This window comes from Eschscholzia californica, unplaced genomic scaffold (genome assembly GCF_041429995.1).
Source record: "Eschscholzia californica isolate CP2 unplaced genomic scaffold, dmEscCali1.0.p SCAF_1, whole genome shotgun sequence".
Lineage (NCBI taxonomy): Eukaryota > Viridiplantae > Streptophyta > Magnoliopsida > Ranunculales > Papaveraceae > Eschscholzia > Eschscholzia californica.
Window position 1 is genome coordinate 5,354,123 of NW_028238198.1, and position 16,459 is coordinate 5,370,581.

The 16,459-nt window shown below is 32.7% G+C and overlaps 1 protein-coding gene across 1 annotated transcript; it reads left to right on the forward strand.

The window, feature by feature from the left end:
* Positions 1-1,867: 1,867 nt before the first annotated feature.
* On the forward strand, positions 1,868-5,527 carry LOC147563529 (MADS-box protein GGM13-like). Its single transcript, XM_086664722.1, has 7 exons — positions 1,868-1,945; positions 2,402-2,670; positions 3,298-3,364; positions 3,578-3,739; positions 4,290-4,331; positions 4,487-4,528; positions 4,905-5,527. The coding sequence occupies exons 2-7, from the start codon at positions 2,483-2,485 to the stop codon at positions 5,289-5,291; spliced, it is 888 nt and encodes a 295-aa protein (XP_086520848.1). The 5' UTR covers positions 1,868-1,945; positions 2,402-2,482; the 3' UTR covers positions 5,292-5,527.
* The last annotated feature ends 10,932 nt before the right edge of the window (positions 5,528-16,459 follow it).

The following is a 16,459-nucleotide window of genomic DNA, read 5'->3' on the forward strand; positions in this document are numbered from 1 at the left end:
CCAATCAATACAATACTTAATTGCTACGTTTATATTTTTTTTTCGGAAATGGAAATATATTGATCATCAAAAAGAGGGACAAGGTGTCACCCAAATACAAAAAACCGGAAAAAGGAGAAGAAGAAAACACATAGACAAAAAGCAAGAAAACAAGTGCTAGTTGTGTATTGCTATGTATATATTTGATGGTAGTGTATTAGTGTTTAAGGGGGTGCAACAAGTGATACCTCACTAGGCCTCCTCACACAGCAGGGCCGTCTCAAACAACCAAATTACGTACAAACACACAAGTAATATGACACTAAACTGTCATTCTCTCCCTTTGTCCCACTTTTGGATCATACAGGATTATTTTATTGCTAGGTTTACAAAGAAATTTGAATTTTATACCTAAATGATGTAGCAAATTCCCTTTGAAAGTTTGAGCTGATCTTGGCCGTTAAGAAATGAACGGGCTATAAAAAGAACGGTTCAGATTCAGTCAAACTTCCAAAAGTAACTTGAAACATTATCTCGACATAGAATTTGATAAATTTCTAGTATTCAAAGGCTCGAAAGAATAACTACAAGTAGCTTGCAGCTTTGAGGAAGTCCTTCCTTAACTATTGTATAAAATCAGTTGGATTTGAGAGCATTGTAACACATCGAGCTAGCGAAAATCTAAGAAAGATTACCTCGACGTCTAACATCATTTGTGTAGTTTAACCTAATTAATGATGAATCTTTCTTAATGTTTTAATAAATTTAGGGTTTCAACTAAAACCCTATTACACAAAAGACCAAAATGAGATTAGGTTTTTCTTGCTACTTGCTAGTAGGATGTTGACACAAAGACACTTAACATTTCTAGAGAGAGACAGAGAGAGAATAAGTCTTTAAAATTGATCTCTGGCATCCAGTAGTTTCTGCATTGCTTTCAGTGGTATAATTCCTTATGACTAAAACATTAAACCAATACCATAAACAGCAAATTAATTAATTGGGTCGTTTTCATAGAAATTGAAAAATAGGGTTTTGGCCACCTTCCCCTTCCCTTCCTCCTATTTTCTCACTCCATTTTAAGGAATCCCACTGTTTTCTTCTGATTTGCTGTGCCTACTGCCCTACTCTAATTGGTAAGAACAAGGAAAAGCTTTGCTTCATGGCTCTACTTGACCTGTTCTAAAATCAGCCTTGATTCCCTTTCGATTTACCTAACATGCCACTGCAGTTTTTGATTATCAATCTCCTCCCAATATGTGATGAAATATATCGATTATGGACTATATTACTAATGTATGAGTGGCACACATTACCCTTTAGCTCAACAATTATGCGCTTTCTCTAAAACCAAGAAGCAGGGGTTCGATTTTGAGGCCTATAGTTTACCGCCTCCTAAACTATCTCATGTAATTTATAGTTGTAAATAAAGTATAAAAGTATTAGTTAGTCGGTTGATGACCAGTCTAAGGTTAATTTTGTAATAAAAAGATGTTTAGTCTTCATTGCCTGTCTTGGGTTGTTTCTCGTTGTTCATTTAAGATTGCCTCATAGAAGTGTTTTGAATATATCATCGGTCTGTATCAGTACCATTTGATATAATCATGATCCGAAAGGCATTACAAGTCATTTTGTAATGTATTGTTTGACATATTTGTAAAGGACTAAAGTGTCAAGTAGTGATGCCTCTCAACAAAAAAAAAGTGTCAAGTGATGAAGGTAACCATGATGTATGACTTTGATTCTGTTTTGCTAGTTTTACTAAAAGGGTAGGGGTAAATTGGGAAATAAACAATTAAAAATGGGGTTTTTGTTGAATTAAATAGGAAGTAGTGTTCACAGCAAACACTCCTCATTTCAGAAAACCACTATCATCTTACTACTCCATCACCATGATGGAACCAAAGCACTAAGCAACCAAAGAATCAAGAAAAAGAAGGAAGAAAGAAAGCTTTAATCTATCTTAGTAAGTAAACCCTAAATGCAAACACCCATACACAAGCTAGCTTTGATAAATTCATCATCAATGTTTTCCTCTCATTTTATCCTTCTAAATTTCATCACCCACCATTGATGATGATATATATATATGTTTGTTTTTTTTTTTCTATTTTTGATAACAGTTCTTTCTATCTATTAATACAAATATTATCCTTGTTTAACTACTTGAACTAAATTAACTTTCATTCCTCAAATAATAACCTCCATGTTTGTGCTTAATTATCTCTACTAGTTCTAGCTATACCTATAGTTAATTTTACTCATAAATTTATTTTTTTACTTATTTCAGTTTCAGTAGACTTTTATATATTTTGATCTATCAGTTTTATTTTGGGTAGATGATGAAATCATTCAACAAGGATAAATAAATATATTAAGAAAAATTTCTTACTTGTTATCTTCTCTTTTTATGTAATTATAGCTAGGGTTTTCCCTAAAGAAGAAGAAAGACAAAGTGAAGTCCAAAATTGAAGTAACTGTTTGATTGGTATATTATATCATCATGGGTAGAGGTAAGATAGAGATCAAAAAAATCGAAAACTCGACAAACAGGCAAGTTACGTTCTCAAAACGTCGATCCGGTTTGCTTAAGAAGGCTAATGAGCTTGCTATTCTTTGTGATGCCCAACTTGGGCTTATTGTCTTCTCTGAAACTGGCAAGAAGTTTGAATATGTCAGCCCTTCTTCAAGGTTCTTCCCTTCAAACCCTAACAACTTCCTTTACTTTTTTTATTTTTTCTTTTTTTTCTTTTAAACTTTACATATATTAACTATTTTATTTCTTTCTCCAGATCCCATGATCTTGCTAGTTTTTTTTTTTCATATATTCTTCAAACCCTAGCTGACATTTCTTGTACTAAACAAGTCAAACATTATGTAGAGATCTCTCCATGAGTATGGGATAATTGATTATGTTGTTTTTTAAAAGAACAAAAATTGCTTCTTAATTTAATCATTACTGATTTATGATGTTATTCTGATTGGTCCAGTCTGAACTTTGACCCTATTTTTCATTAGTTACATTTCTTAATTATTCATTATATATAATAAATTACTTCATCTTTGCTTAAATATTATTTTTAACAAATGAGTTATCCATTTTTTTCTTCATCATTGAACTCTAATCCCTAAATAGTACAATGTTGATCGATTTGTTTTATGTAATGAATTTGAGAGCGTGATGATCTTTAATTGTTCTATCACTTCATAAAATTTCACTTAAATTTTCGAAAGATCTAAACTTATTTATGACATGAGATATATATATAATGAGAGAACTTTTAACTTATTTTTTCGGAAACTAAATTTGTGCTGCAGTATGCGGCAAATCATTGAACGATATGAGAGGGTTTCAGGGAATCATATACAAGAGTTCAATAATCAGGTATTATTAATCTAATTATACGATGGATTACGTATAAGTAACTAAGTAAAGATAATATTGAGAACATTATAAGACATACTTCATGAGAATCTAATGGGTTTATGTAAATTAGTATTCAACATATATATATATATATATATATATATATATATATATATATAATTCATATGTTAATTAATTGAAAATGTATATTGTAAAATGTTTTGAGTGCAGCAAATATTCAATGAGATGTCAAGGATGAAGAACGAGACCGATAGGTTAGAGGCGAGCATGCGTCATTTCACTGGCAGCGATTTAAATGGCATACCTTATAGCGATTTGCATCAGCTTGAAGAACAACTTGAACATTCTGTTAGCAAGGTTCGGGCTCGAAAGGTAATGTGTGTCTATATATGTACATAATCTTAACTTCGACTTAAATTGGAGTTAGCATCCATCCACAACTTCAAATTGACAATACATATTTGACATTTATTAATAAAATCACCTAATTGGCAATGATAGTAGAAAACCCTAGCTAGATGACATTGTTAGTTAGGAGACTTCCCATTGTTATATGTGGTATGGAGTATTGTTTGGTAGTTGGGCCTATTACCTAAAGACGAAACTCTGTTAAATTTGTAAACGTCCAACTCCAAACTAAATAACTGATTAGCAGTTGAAAACGCAGTACAACCAAAAATTAAATACGTATATAATAATTATGAACTAATTGGCAACTACTCGAAGTAAAGGCCTATATGTGATAGAAGTCCTGTGGCCTCCTGTTTGGACTATTGTGTAGCAATGCATAAAATGGCTAATAACATATTATTGGTCTAACTTGGAGATTAGGATTGTAATAGAAATTTAGATAATTTAAATACACATTTGTGGAGATTAGGATTGTAATAGAAATTTTGATTAAAACTACAACTTTCTACAGAATGAGCTCATGCAACAACAATTGGACAACCTACGCCGAAAGGTACTTGCTTGCTACTCTCTCTCTCTCTCTCTCTCTCTCTCTCTCTCTCTCTATATATATATATATATATATATATATATATGTTTCTATACATCTTTTATGCAAGTTGAGGTTAGCACTAACTAGCTACTAATAGTTGCACTTGTTCTTGGCAGGAGAAAATGCTAGAGCAAGAAAACAACTTCTTAAATCACTGTGTAAGTACTTATGGATTAGATAATGTGGCTTATAAATTTTATCTTAATCTAGTAATTCATGCAAGTATCAATAAAGGAATGATTGGTAAAAGCTCCCTAGGTTTTTCATCGATCGAAACTTGTACGTTCTACACAAAGTCTGTACATAATATGTACAAAGTATGGACGGCTTGCAGAAGAAACCCAAATCTCAAAAAAATATTAACTTGTCTTTTTAACTCAGACCAGCGAAAAATTGGGTCTTGAGGCTAATGATGAATTTCTAGATTGTATAAGGAATTAGCTACTAAATAGACTTGGTCATTTATGCATGTGAAAATTTGATATATGTGAATACATTAATGCATAATTAATTAACTTAATTGAAATTGATTAGATTGCTGAGCAACAAAAAGCAATGGAACAACAGCACCACCACCAACAACAAGCACTGTTAGATAATAAGGGCTTCTTACCACTAGGAGGAGGAGGAGGTGGAGGAGTAGAAGAACAAGCACCAAATGCACTCCTTGATGTTGCACTGGATATGGATATCTATGGATCAGCCGCCACCCATCACCAAGTACCAGGTGGTGGTGGTGATCAATTCGATCATCAATTCCTCGGAGTCGGAAGTAGCAGTAGTAGCAGGCAGTATAGTAATCTACTTCAGGCCTTATCTCCTACTTCAAATACTCATCTTCAACTTCATCCTTATCGTCTTCAGCCCACTCAGCCTAACCTTCAAGAATCTACTCTTCCTGGCAATTCCTTGCAGCTCTAATCATCATATATTAATACATATAAGACTTATGATCTTACTATAGTTTTCGATTATTATTATTAAGGATTAAATGCTATTTAGTTGATACTAGAACTCGTCATATTACCTAGAGGTTCGATATGATTTTGTGTGCTCAATTTCTTGTTGTGTTTGACTGCTTGATTTCTAGACATTTACTTGATTACAGTTGAATCTTTTTCTATGTTTTTATCCTATAACATATTGGATTCATCTTCTGTTAATATATCTTCTATGCTCATTGTCAACTAGATTTGAGTTGGATGCTTACACAGTTAATACCCCTAATTAACCTGAAATTAATTGCATTTATGCCAAAAAGAACTGGACTGACGAGAGACAGGAAGGTGATGTGGCCAGTTCCCATACGTCAGGCTTTGTAGAAAATAAATGGCATGCCCAATGGATGTCGGTCACATAATCTTTCGGCATGTAATTGGTCCGATTTTTCGTACCAAGTAACACTTCTCTTGGATCTCGTCTTTGATTGCTTTTTATGAAGTCGCATAAGGAGCTCGATACTATCAAGAACATCTGACTATTGCATGAGAACACATTCATCTTCGAACTCTTTCCCTTTCAATATTTTTCTAAGGCCACCCCAAGTTCATTCAGGAATTCTACGTTAAGATAACTTCAGTTAATTGACCAGGGGTTATAGGGTTGGTAGATTTTCCTAGTCCTTGTGTTTGGGCTCATGGACAGAGCTTCTCTTGGGCCTATTTGGGTTAATAACTAATTCGAGCTCCGTCTATTGGTGACCTCATTATATCTGAGTTCACACTAATTATTAACAAGGAAATTCTAAAGGCACCTATTTGACTAGTTATCTTTCTTTTTTCTTTTGAATTGTCGGTGTGCCTCGAGTCCTTGATCTATATAAGTGGAAGAATGAATAAACCTCCTACCGCTCCAGTCAAAGGTTGTTGGCGTAGCCTTGGTTTCATGATCAAGAACTTTTCAAAGAAGCTCCACCACAACTTAATTTTGTGGGTGAGTTCATGCAGAAAGGGAGTGTCTTTAGTAACAATGCGACACGTATGAATGCTATACTTGACATCCCAATTAGTTTTTTCATGAATCGTACCATGCTTTTATTACTATATAGGGAACTAACTTAGCTTCTATTTGACCTTTACTAATGGCTAATGTGGTGTGTCTAATTTTTAGTTACTGTTTGGATCTCTGACTACATTCATACTTATCTAAAATGCCTTTCAAGTCCGGTTGTGGTGACAAACACAATAGTCATTTTACAACATTTCAGACACTGGTTCAAATGGAGTTTTATCATTTGTGTGAAGAGGTAAAATCCTCGGAATAACCTACTCGAATGAAGTCGAGGGAGATGAATGGAAATTAGTCTCGATGAAGCCGAGAGGGAGAGTAGTAACTCTCGGGTGAAACCGAGAGTGGTTGATGAAGCTCTCGGGTATAACCGAGAGTGAAGGATGAAGCTCTCGGGTATAACCGAGAGTGATGGGTGAAGGTCTCGGGTGAAACCGAGACAGATAGATGGAGCTCTCGGGTATGACCGAGAGTTAATCGTGAGAGCAACTCGGGTGAAAAACCGAGAGATGATGATGGTGAGGCGTTGATCGTGAGAGAGAGAGAGAGAGAGAGAGAGAGAGAGAGAGAGAGAGAGAGAGAGAGAGAGAGAGAGAGGTAAATACCTTTGTTTATTAACACTACAACTTGTCTTTTACATCATGTATGGATCCCTTTATATAGGTTTACAATGGAGGATTTTATGGAATATGAAACTCTTATGATGTCTATCTAACATGTTTATCTAAATACAACAATCTTGATTGTACTAGGAAACCTAATCGTACTTGGAATCCTATATCCTAACATGGACCTAATCCACTCGGCTAAGCCGAGTGGAGTGGACCTTCCAACAATTTGGAATGTTAGTTATATCAGTGAAAAATGTCAAAATGAAAAATATAACCGATATCTGACTCGAGGATATCTGACTCGAGAATATCTGTATATCCAATTAAACTGCAAACTTGAATTTAACAAGAAAAATAAAACAAATTACACCTAAACTTGCAACGAATATAGTTAACTACCTTAATTTAACTATGGGTGAATAGCATTCACATTAGTACGGTAAATATGGGTGTACTAGTAAAAGAGATAAAGATTGGAGAGCAAGCTATGTTCTCGGCATAATATATAGGGTTGATTCCAAATTGACCCTAATTTGTGACAAATGAAAGGCATATCTTCTGTTTGGACCTCCTTTCCTATAATTGATTTGTTGTTTGAACCTCTTCTTTTCAGTATTGCACTTTGGATTCTCTTTTCAAAAAAAATGTTCAATATAACGGTTCAAAAACACATGACAGGGAAAAATACTATGTTACCCTCTACTACAGTGATAAGGAGACTTGTTGTTTGGACTTCTTTTCTGTAATTGATTTGTTGTTTGGACCCCTTATTCCCTGAATAGAAGTTCATGAAATGCTACCCATGTCGTGACATCTAAACCCTAATTGACATTTACGACATGATTTGTTGGCATCCTAACTCAAGCATATCAGTCATACTTGATACACAATCTTCAGTTTGATGATTAGCCATCCTCTTGAATCTGGATATTAGCTAGGGTCGTGTGGTGTGTGTTGTCAAATGGAGGAAGAAGACGAGTCAAATAGAACAAGAAGTTGGCCCTAGATGTTACAAACGGTCACCTAACAGTCATATGGACCGAAAAGTTTGACCCCCATCTTCGTACACGTGGCAGCAATCTTATCCATGAGTTAAATAAACTAAGAGGTCCAAACTGCAATGTTAATTATGTAAGGGTGAATGAGAATTTCTTAACTATAATTTTAGATACTGAATATTACCGGATGATTCCTAGGGATTCCAAAAATTAACACTGGAAAAATGAAGTCCAAACAGTGTGTCAATTATAGGAAAGGGAGTCCAAACAACAAATCTCTACAAATGGAAAGTTTAGCTCCCATATTTGTCCGATGTTCTAAAATAGATTGCAGGAAATTAATTCGTAAGCCAACTTTAGGAGTTGATTTCTTTTTTATTTTTACATTTTCTCAAAATTACTTTTCTTCCACATTTGTATCTTTTTGCGGTCGAAAATCAGTCGGCAACCGAAGATCGGTCGACCGTCTACAAACTAGGGGTGAAACTAAAGACCGCGAAGACCGAAAGATCCTTTTTGTTTGAATTGGTCTTTAGGGCCAATTCGGTGACTTTTCTGACAAGCCAGTGAGCCCCAAGTCGGACCAAATTAAATGTTATATGTATTATCCATACATATAATGGTAAAATATTAATGGATAATTAAGTATTATATCTTACTAGGGTATATCCCGTGTCCCAGAACACGGACAATTGTATCAATCAAATTGTGACGAAATATTAACCCAGTGCTTTTAGAGTCGCCCCATAGTATCGTTTTAAGCTCTTCCCAAACATGTGGCCCGACTTTCCATGTTTATTATTGGTATATTCTGGATATTCTAATTTTTTGGCATTATTTTTGTTTTCTTTTCCTTAAATTAGTTATTATTTTGTTGAGAGAGATTTTAATTTCTTTTTTAACCTTTGAAATATTTTTTTTTTTCGTTTTTTCTTAAATTAGTTTTTTTCTAAGGCACGGTTATTTGTTTTCTAAAGACACAGTTATTTTTTTCTTTAAATAAGTTACTTTATTTCTAAGAAGGACTATATTTCAAATTTTGGGAAGGGCCTCTAGACAATATCCTTTACTAAGAAAGGAAGTACGGCTCAGTCAACGTTTTCCATTTTTTGTTTCCTTTTTTCTTAAATTAGTTGTTTTTTCTAAGGACACGGTTATTTTTTTTCTAAAGACACGGTTTTTTTAAATAGATTATTTTATTTTTAAGGACTATATTTCAAATTTTAGGAAGGGCTTCTAGACAATCGAATTGGCCTATTAATCAGGAAGTAATGCTAGTTCAAAAGAATTGCCCTATTAATCAGCGTTTTCCCTTCTGTTTTATTATATAGATAATTGAATTACCTATTAATCAGGAAGTAATGCTAGTTCAAACGATTATTGTACATAATGTTAGTTCAAATGATATAGTTATTATTTTTTTTTATTGAAATTCATTGCTCTTGTTCTCATTCTTGTTTCGCTGCATTATTGAGTGAAGCAGAATATTAATTAACACAGGTTACTACCATTGTTGGATCGTATTCATTTGATCGTCTGCGTCCAATATTAACCTCAAAATAATCTTTTTATCGTTAATATTTGGTTCAATAAAACTTAAATTAGTTTAAATCGAAAAACCAGACTGATAGACCGGTTTCTAAACGGGTGGTTTGTTGGCCTATTATATTCTGTACGGATTTTTGGTCAGATTTTGTTACATATAAAAATCGGAGCATTATATTACATACGCGTTCAAATATGTCAAAAAAACGATCCACCCGGACCTGCTTCACCCCTACTACAGTCTACAAGTGATCTTCACCTGAAACAGTATATTATTTTCATCTCTCTTTTTTCATCTCCTTCCAATACCACAACCACCAGCTGCACCACCACCATCTCTCTTTTTCTGTCTATCAAGGGAACCCTTTGCCACTTCTACCTAAAACCTCAAGCAGTTTTTCTTTGAGAGAAAGATACAGAGAGAATTATAGAGAGTAAAGGAAAACAATAGGGAGGTCGAGAGATAGTGGTGGTGGAAGGAGTGAAGAAAAAGATAGAGACTCATTTTTGGAAATAAAGGGTGATAAATGAAAAAAAAATCAACGGTAATACTTGACTAAAAGAAATAAGGTGTTGGTTGCATTTGTTAGATTGAGGGGCAAATTTCAAACTAATCATAAATTACGGGCAAAACTAGAATTAACCTTAAAATATAGCTTAATAAGATTATTAGAGTATTGTGAATGGAATATTCTATGGAACATTCCCAAAGAATATACATAAACAAATACAAGCACGTGCTGCAGATACATCTTGGCTCGACGTGTGTATTACTGCTCTTATGTGTCCAGATTCCTTTTGTTCCTTCCTTGTTGTTGTTTTTCATTTTCTTTTCCTTTTTCTCTTTTATTTTCTTGATTGAATTATCAAATAAATTTTCAAATGATATCATAAAAAATTTGATCTCAAAGATTTTGTTCTTTGTACCGGTTACATTACATTATAACATAAACTAAAACACAGAAAAAGAAAACTTGTTATTATCTATAAATACAATGCAATAATTAAAACAAGAAACTTATGTTAGAATTATCGCAGAAAAAATGTACAAACATTTCCGATCAAAGAAATTTAGAATTATAATTCTGGGCCATATTCACCCGCAATAAATTAATCATGATTACCAAAGTTTCATATGTTCTTTGGCACCTTAAATTTAAAATTGAGATGAATTCTATTTTCAAGTCATTTTAATTATTATTTTTTTTTGTTAAACATTTTTTAAAGTCATTTTAAGTGTTCTTTTTTTTTTTGTTGAAAAAGTCATTGTAAGTTGAAGGTTGAATATCATAACAACGATTTAATGAACTCGGCTCCACCTAGCCAACCTACCCATATTTTAGTCGGGAATGGGGACTAACATTGGAGTTCTTTACTATGCATTGGTAAAAACTTAAAATTTATGGTATGTCATCCAATGACTAGCTCCTCTCAACAAAAAAAAACACTAGCTCAAACATTAATATTTGAGGGTACTTGAACTCACTTAAATTGGGTCAAAAATCTAGTTTTCATTATTTTTAAGTTCAAAAGACAAGTTACACAACTTACACTTTTCAAGTTATATATACAAAATTTTTGTGGTTAAAAATCTTAAATATTTATAATTTATATTTTGTTTGGTTAAAAACTCAATATCTTTTTACAACGATGTTGCAAAGTTGTGGAAAAGTTGTCGTTGTTATAAAGTCGTTGGAAGATGTTGAAAAGTTATCGTCAGGTATTGCAAAGCTATCGCAAGGTGTTTCAAAGTTGTCGCAAGTTGTTACAAATTAATAAAGTACACAGGGAGTTGAAAACTAAAAACTTTGGCTTATCATTTTTCACGAAAACAAAAAAATTGTAAGGAGTTTTGACCAAATCTCCGTTTAAATATAATCTGGATTTTCGTTTCCTCAAATGTAATCATGACTTGGGCAAGGACGGACCCTAGATCGTCCCAAAAAGATTAGTAGCCACTACAACATTGAAGAGCTTATGTTACGGCTCAGATTCCTCACAAATAAATAAAAATCCGTAGCAAACGAGTTTTAGTTATGGCAAACAGTCCCTGACCAAATGGCTTTAGCAAATGGTTTTAGCTATGAAGTTAGTCAAGACATACTTCATTAAGTTTATCAGAATAACTATGTTGCATATACGACTTTCTCGATTGCAACTGCTTCCGCTAAAGAGCTTTTTCAACTATGAAATTAGTCAAGACATACTTCAGAACCAAGATGAGTGATTCGTGGTTCAATGCTAATTTAGTAGTCTTTATTGAAAAAAAAGCTTATAGTGAAATTGACAATGAGTCAATTATGCGAGCTAGAGGTCAATTGCGTTTGTAATCTTTGATATACTAAAATGATTAAGAGAAGAAATATAAGAAGTTTGTTAATTTTTGTGTTTGAAAAAAAATTGCTATATAATGTACACTCACTAAGTTAGAAATTTTTGATCCATCCAGGACTTAAGTATAACATTTGATGTTTATTTTATTGTTTGAGACAACAATCCGATTAATTTGAACCTGGATCCGAAAATTATTAAGATCATTCTCCATAAATAAATTAGAAATGGAAAGTAAATATGGATCTTAATTACGAGGAGAATTATTAAAGGAGATACGGTTAGTAATTAATGACTGGGTAGATACTCATTTAGTTTATACTTCACTGATCAAGTTTGGTGGTCCTCTCTTTAACGTTAATAATGAGGTTTAGTGGTTAATTACATCTAAGGGAGTTTATATGTGATTGACTTGGGCCTATTATGAGATCAGTTATCAGTTAGGACCAAATTAATGTGTCTGACAATTCGTTTAATTATTGTGGAATATTAGTTGACAATGTTATTAATAACAATGTTATTAATAACAATTTTCAAAAAAATTACTATCACTAGTTTTTGCAGTTATCCTCTTGAAATGTTACTGTTTACGCGAATGTTACAACGGTTTTATATAACTGGACACAAGTTGAACAAAAAACATAACATGGGTGGATTATATTATATACGTTAAGATATATTCTTATAATTTTTGAATATAACATTTCTGATCTACAAAATTGGAACGTCTCTGATCTAAGAATATGAAGTATTAATGGTTTAGCATGCATGAATATTATTTTACATAAACTCTTTCATTTAGAAGTTCATTTGCTTTTCTAAGTTATATATTGTACGAAGCTTCACCCTATGTTAGTGAGGGGGGCGAAGAGGATGTACTTTGAAGTGTGGAAGTACAATATGAAGGAATGGAACAGAATTGGTTGGTGCATGTTATGTCATTTATATATATATATATATATATATATATATATATGTAGGTGAAGATTTTTAAGTGAATTATGTGTTGAAGAATTTGTATACATATCTATTATATATCAAAATCCCATATAATAAAAATTATATCCAGCATTAAATTGTTGTATATTTGTCAAAATATTCGTTAATTAGAACATATCGCACGAATGACGATTGAAATAGAATGATCCCTTTTAACTTTCTACCAATTAATAATTGTGAAGCCAACTTTAACTCAAGGGTAATTTTTGTCATTTCACAGCAAAAGGTTAAGTTAGAAATCTATGTCGTGCGTTGGAGTATATATCAAATTCTAAATAAGTAAGAAGAAGGAAATTATAAAATCCAAAAATTAAAATAGAAAGTTGGGCCAAAAACTCCATTTTAAAAAATTTTTAGTTAAAAAAATAAGTAATATTTTTTTTTGTTAAAAACACAAAATTTGAATTTTTTTGTTGAAAATCTAAATATTTGTATTTTGTTTTGTTAAAAATCTAATATTCTTTGCAAAGTTGTTGCAAAAAGTGCTGCAAAGTTGGCGTAAGGCGTTGCAAATTAAAAAGTACTCAGAGAGCTGAAGACTAAAAAAATTGACAGATCATTTTTCACCAGTTCAAAAAATTTATAGGGAGTTTTGACAAAAATTTCCAACTTAAAACGTCTAAGTCTATCAAGGAAAGGAGGAATGATATGGATCATCTTTATTTCAAACTCGAAATGATTCCTCCTTTTTGGTTGAAGTTAAAGAGAATAAGAACATACTAAAGGAGAATATTAAGATTGAGAGGGAGTAAATAAGGAAAAAACGATGAAGATTGAGAAGAGAGAGACATGAAGTATTAAAAAAAAAGGCAAACTCGGGAAGGAAAATTTGAGAATGGGGCTTTAAATGAGAATGCTGGACAATTTTGGAGATTAAATGGGCGAATTGGTCACATGTTAGGGGCTTATTGGATAGTAACGCGTAATTTTCTACTTTAGAGACCTTTTTGCTAAAGGGGGTAAAAGAGCATGTTCAACGATCTGGGGGGGTCAAAGTGGTAAGTTAGTCCAATTTAGGGACTATTTCGGAATTAACCCCTTCACTTGTCTGCAACTCTCTCACGTGTCTGTCACTTTAGTCACTCGTGTGAATTTTAATTAACTAAAACATAACTTAAGCCGCATAAGCTAGAGAAGTAGACTCTCTCTCTCTCTCTCTCTCTCTCTCTCTCTCTCTCTCTCTCTCTCTCTCTCTCTCTCTCTCTCTCTCTCCTCCACCTTGTCATTCTTATAGGGTCTTCTTATAATTCACAATCTAAACATTAAAAAAACACAAAAATCATTTGTTAATTAAGAGTAATTAATTCATTCATTAATCATCTCATGTGGTACTAGCTAGCTACAACATCCATTTCTCCTACTACAGCTTGCCTCTTAATTAGGTCTACTACCATATATTCCCTCCCCTAATCTTGCCTCTAAATCCAACTTAATTAAAGCACACATTAATTACTTCATTGTTTAATCACTTAAACGCGTGTCTCATTTATAGCCCTTGTTCCTCTCAAGTCTTACTACCTCGTGCCCTTTATTTCAAATCAACAATAAATTCTCTGAGTTTCTAGTCACAATAGTAAACTCATCAATTTATTACAATAGAAAATGAAATCTCACTGAAAACAACTCAATAGTATAAACCTAGCTATGTATAGAAAACATTATTGCTAATAGAAACTTTAAGGCCTCATTGCTTGATAAAAAGGATTAGGGGCTACTAGATCAATCTTCCCCTCATTGGATGTTGGATTGGCTTTTAATACTTCCCACAAAGATTATTGTACTGATAATATGTTATAGAATCGGTTAAGTTGATATCTGGTGGACAAATAATATTCATACCGAAGAAACCTGCATTGTTTTCTGTTATCATGGCCAGGTGTTTAGTTTTGACATATGTAGATCGTGATCTAATTTTTGAAGAAATTCTTGCTTTAATTGCATGAAAATTTTCAAAATAATCGAGATGGTCCCATTTATAAGTTGGTATTAATGTTAATTACTAAAAATGTTTGATTTCTTATTTTTATTTTTATTTTCATTATGAACTTGATAACAACTCAAAATGTAATTAAACACATATTAATCTTGTTGAATTAATATAAGCTAGTGGTCCCTCTGCATGCTTCCTTCCGGGAAAAATTCAAATATGTTGTTTTGCATCTAACCATATGCCCTCAATTTAATGAAATTTGTCAACCTAATTAAGCTATTTCAAATTAATGATAGCTTAGTTACTCAATCCTCCATAAACCATTGGTAATTAAATGATTAGCTTCACTTAATATTGTCGTGGTTTTCGAGGCAAAAGATATTACCTACATATTTCTCATTTGTTTAAATATTTGATAGAGTAAAGGACCAAAATAAATTTATGGCAATTATGACATTGATTCTAAAGTTTATTAGAGTTTGGCCCTTGATCTACAAACACGGAAACTCAAAAGTACTTGTTACTTGTACTAAAAGTTTAGGAGAGAGTTGATATCAGTTATATAGATGGTTCAGATTTTCTCAGCTAATCGAAATATGTGTTAATTCTAGAGATGATAGACGAACTCATGAGTAAAAATCTACTTTCCTTTCCAGAAGAAAGAAGCATTCCTTGTAAACTTAATTTGACCTTGGCCGCTTTACTAATTGGTTCTAAAAACTTATCAGGTCTGAAATGGCAAGATTCCAACAATTTTTGTTTCTATGACTAAATTAAGCTTAGAGCAAGTCCAAGGCTAGCCGGTCCCGGACCCTTAATTTCATTTTTTCATTCAAATTTAAGGGCTTTAGCTCAACCCCTCAAAATCAACTCCAAGACTAGTTGGTCGCGGCCCTTAATTTTGGATTATTTTAAGTTTAAGTTTTTTAAGTTTTTTAATTAATGAGTTAATTTTATTTATTTTGTTTTTGTTTTTGAAAAAAATGTAATGAATTTTTAAGTTAAAAACTTCAAAACTTAATGAATTTTAAGTTTTTAAGTTAATGAGTTATTTTTATTTTGTCTTTCAAAAATAAAATAAAAAATAAAAAATTCCACTGCTGGATCACCGTTGGATGTATCTAACGGTGGGATCACATCCCCCAACGGTCTATTGGGAGGTTCAGCCGGCCCCTAATAAGGACTGACTGTTCGTCCAAGGGTACAGACCGGGGGGGTTGGGCCCTTAATTTGAATTAAGAGCCTCATTCCCCTCGGACTTGCTCTTACAACAGTTTAGTGTTATGTAGTTGTTTTAATAGGAGAACAATACTTACTGAACTAGCTAGTGTCAAATTTACTAATGTTGACAATAGTAATGTGAAAAACTAGCTAAAAGACTAAAACAATTAGGGTTATACACTTTTACAAACTAAACTAATCAATAGTGTAAACTTTCTTTCTAGAACTTAAATATGAAAGATGTTCAATAACAACTTAAAAAAATTGCACTCCTCACGGCATGTTGAGTTTTACGATTGATATGCCCTTTGCATATGTATATCTAGCAAGAAATTGAATACCAGCTTAAAATAAATTTTCAGGCACCCCCTTGAATATATGTCAAGTCATATACATTTCTTTCCAATAATTCTTAGGTAAAAGTAAAAAGTTGTGAGTGACTTAACA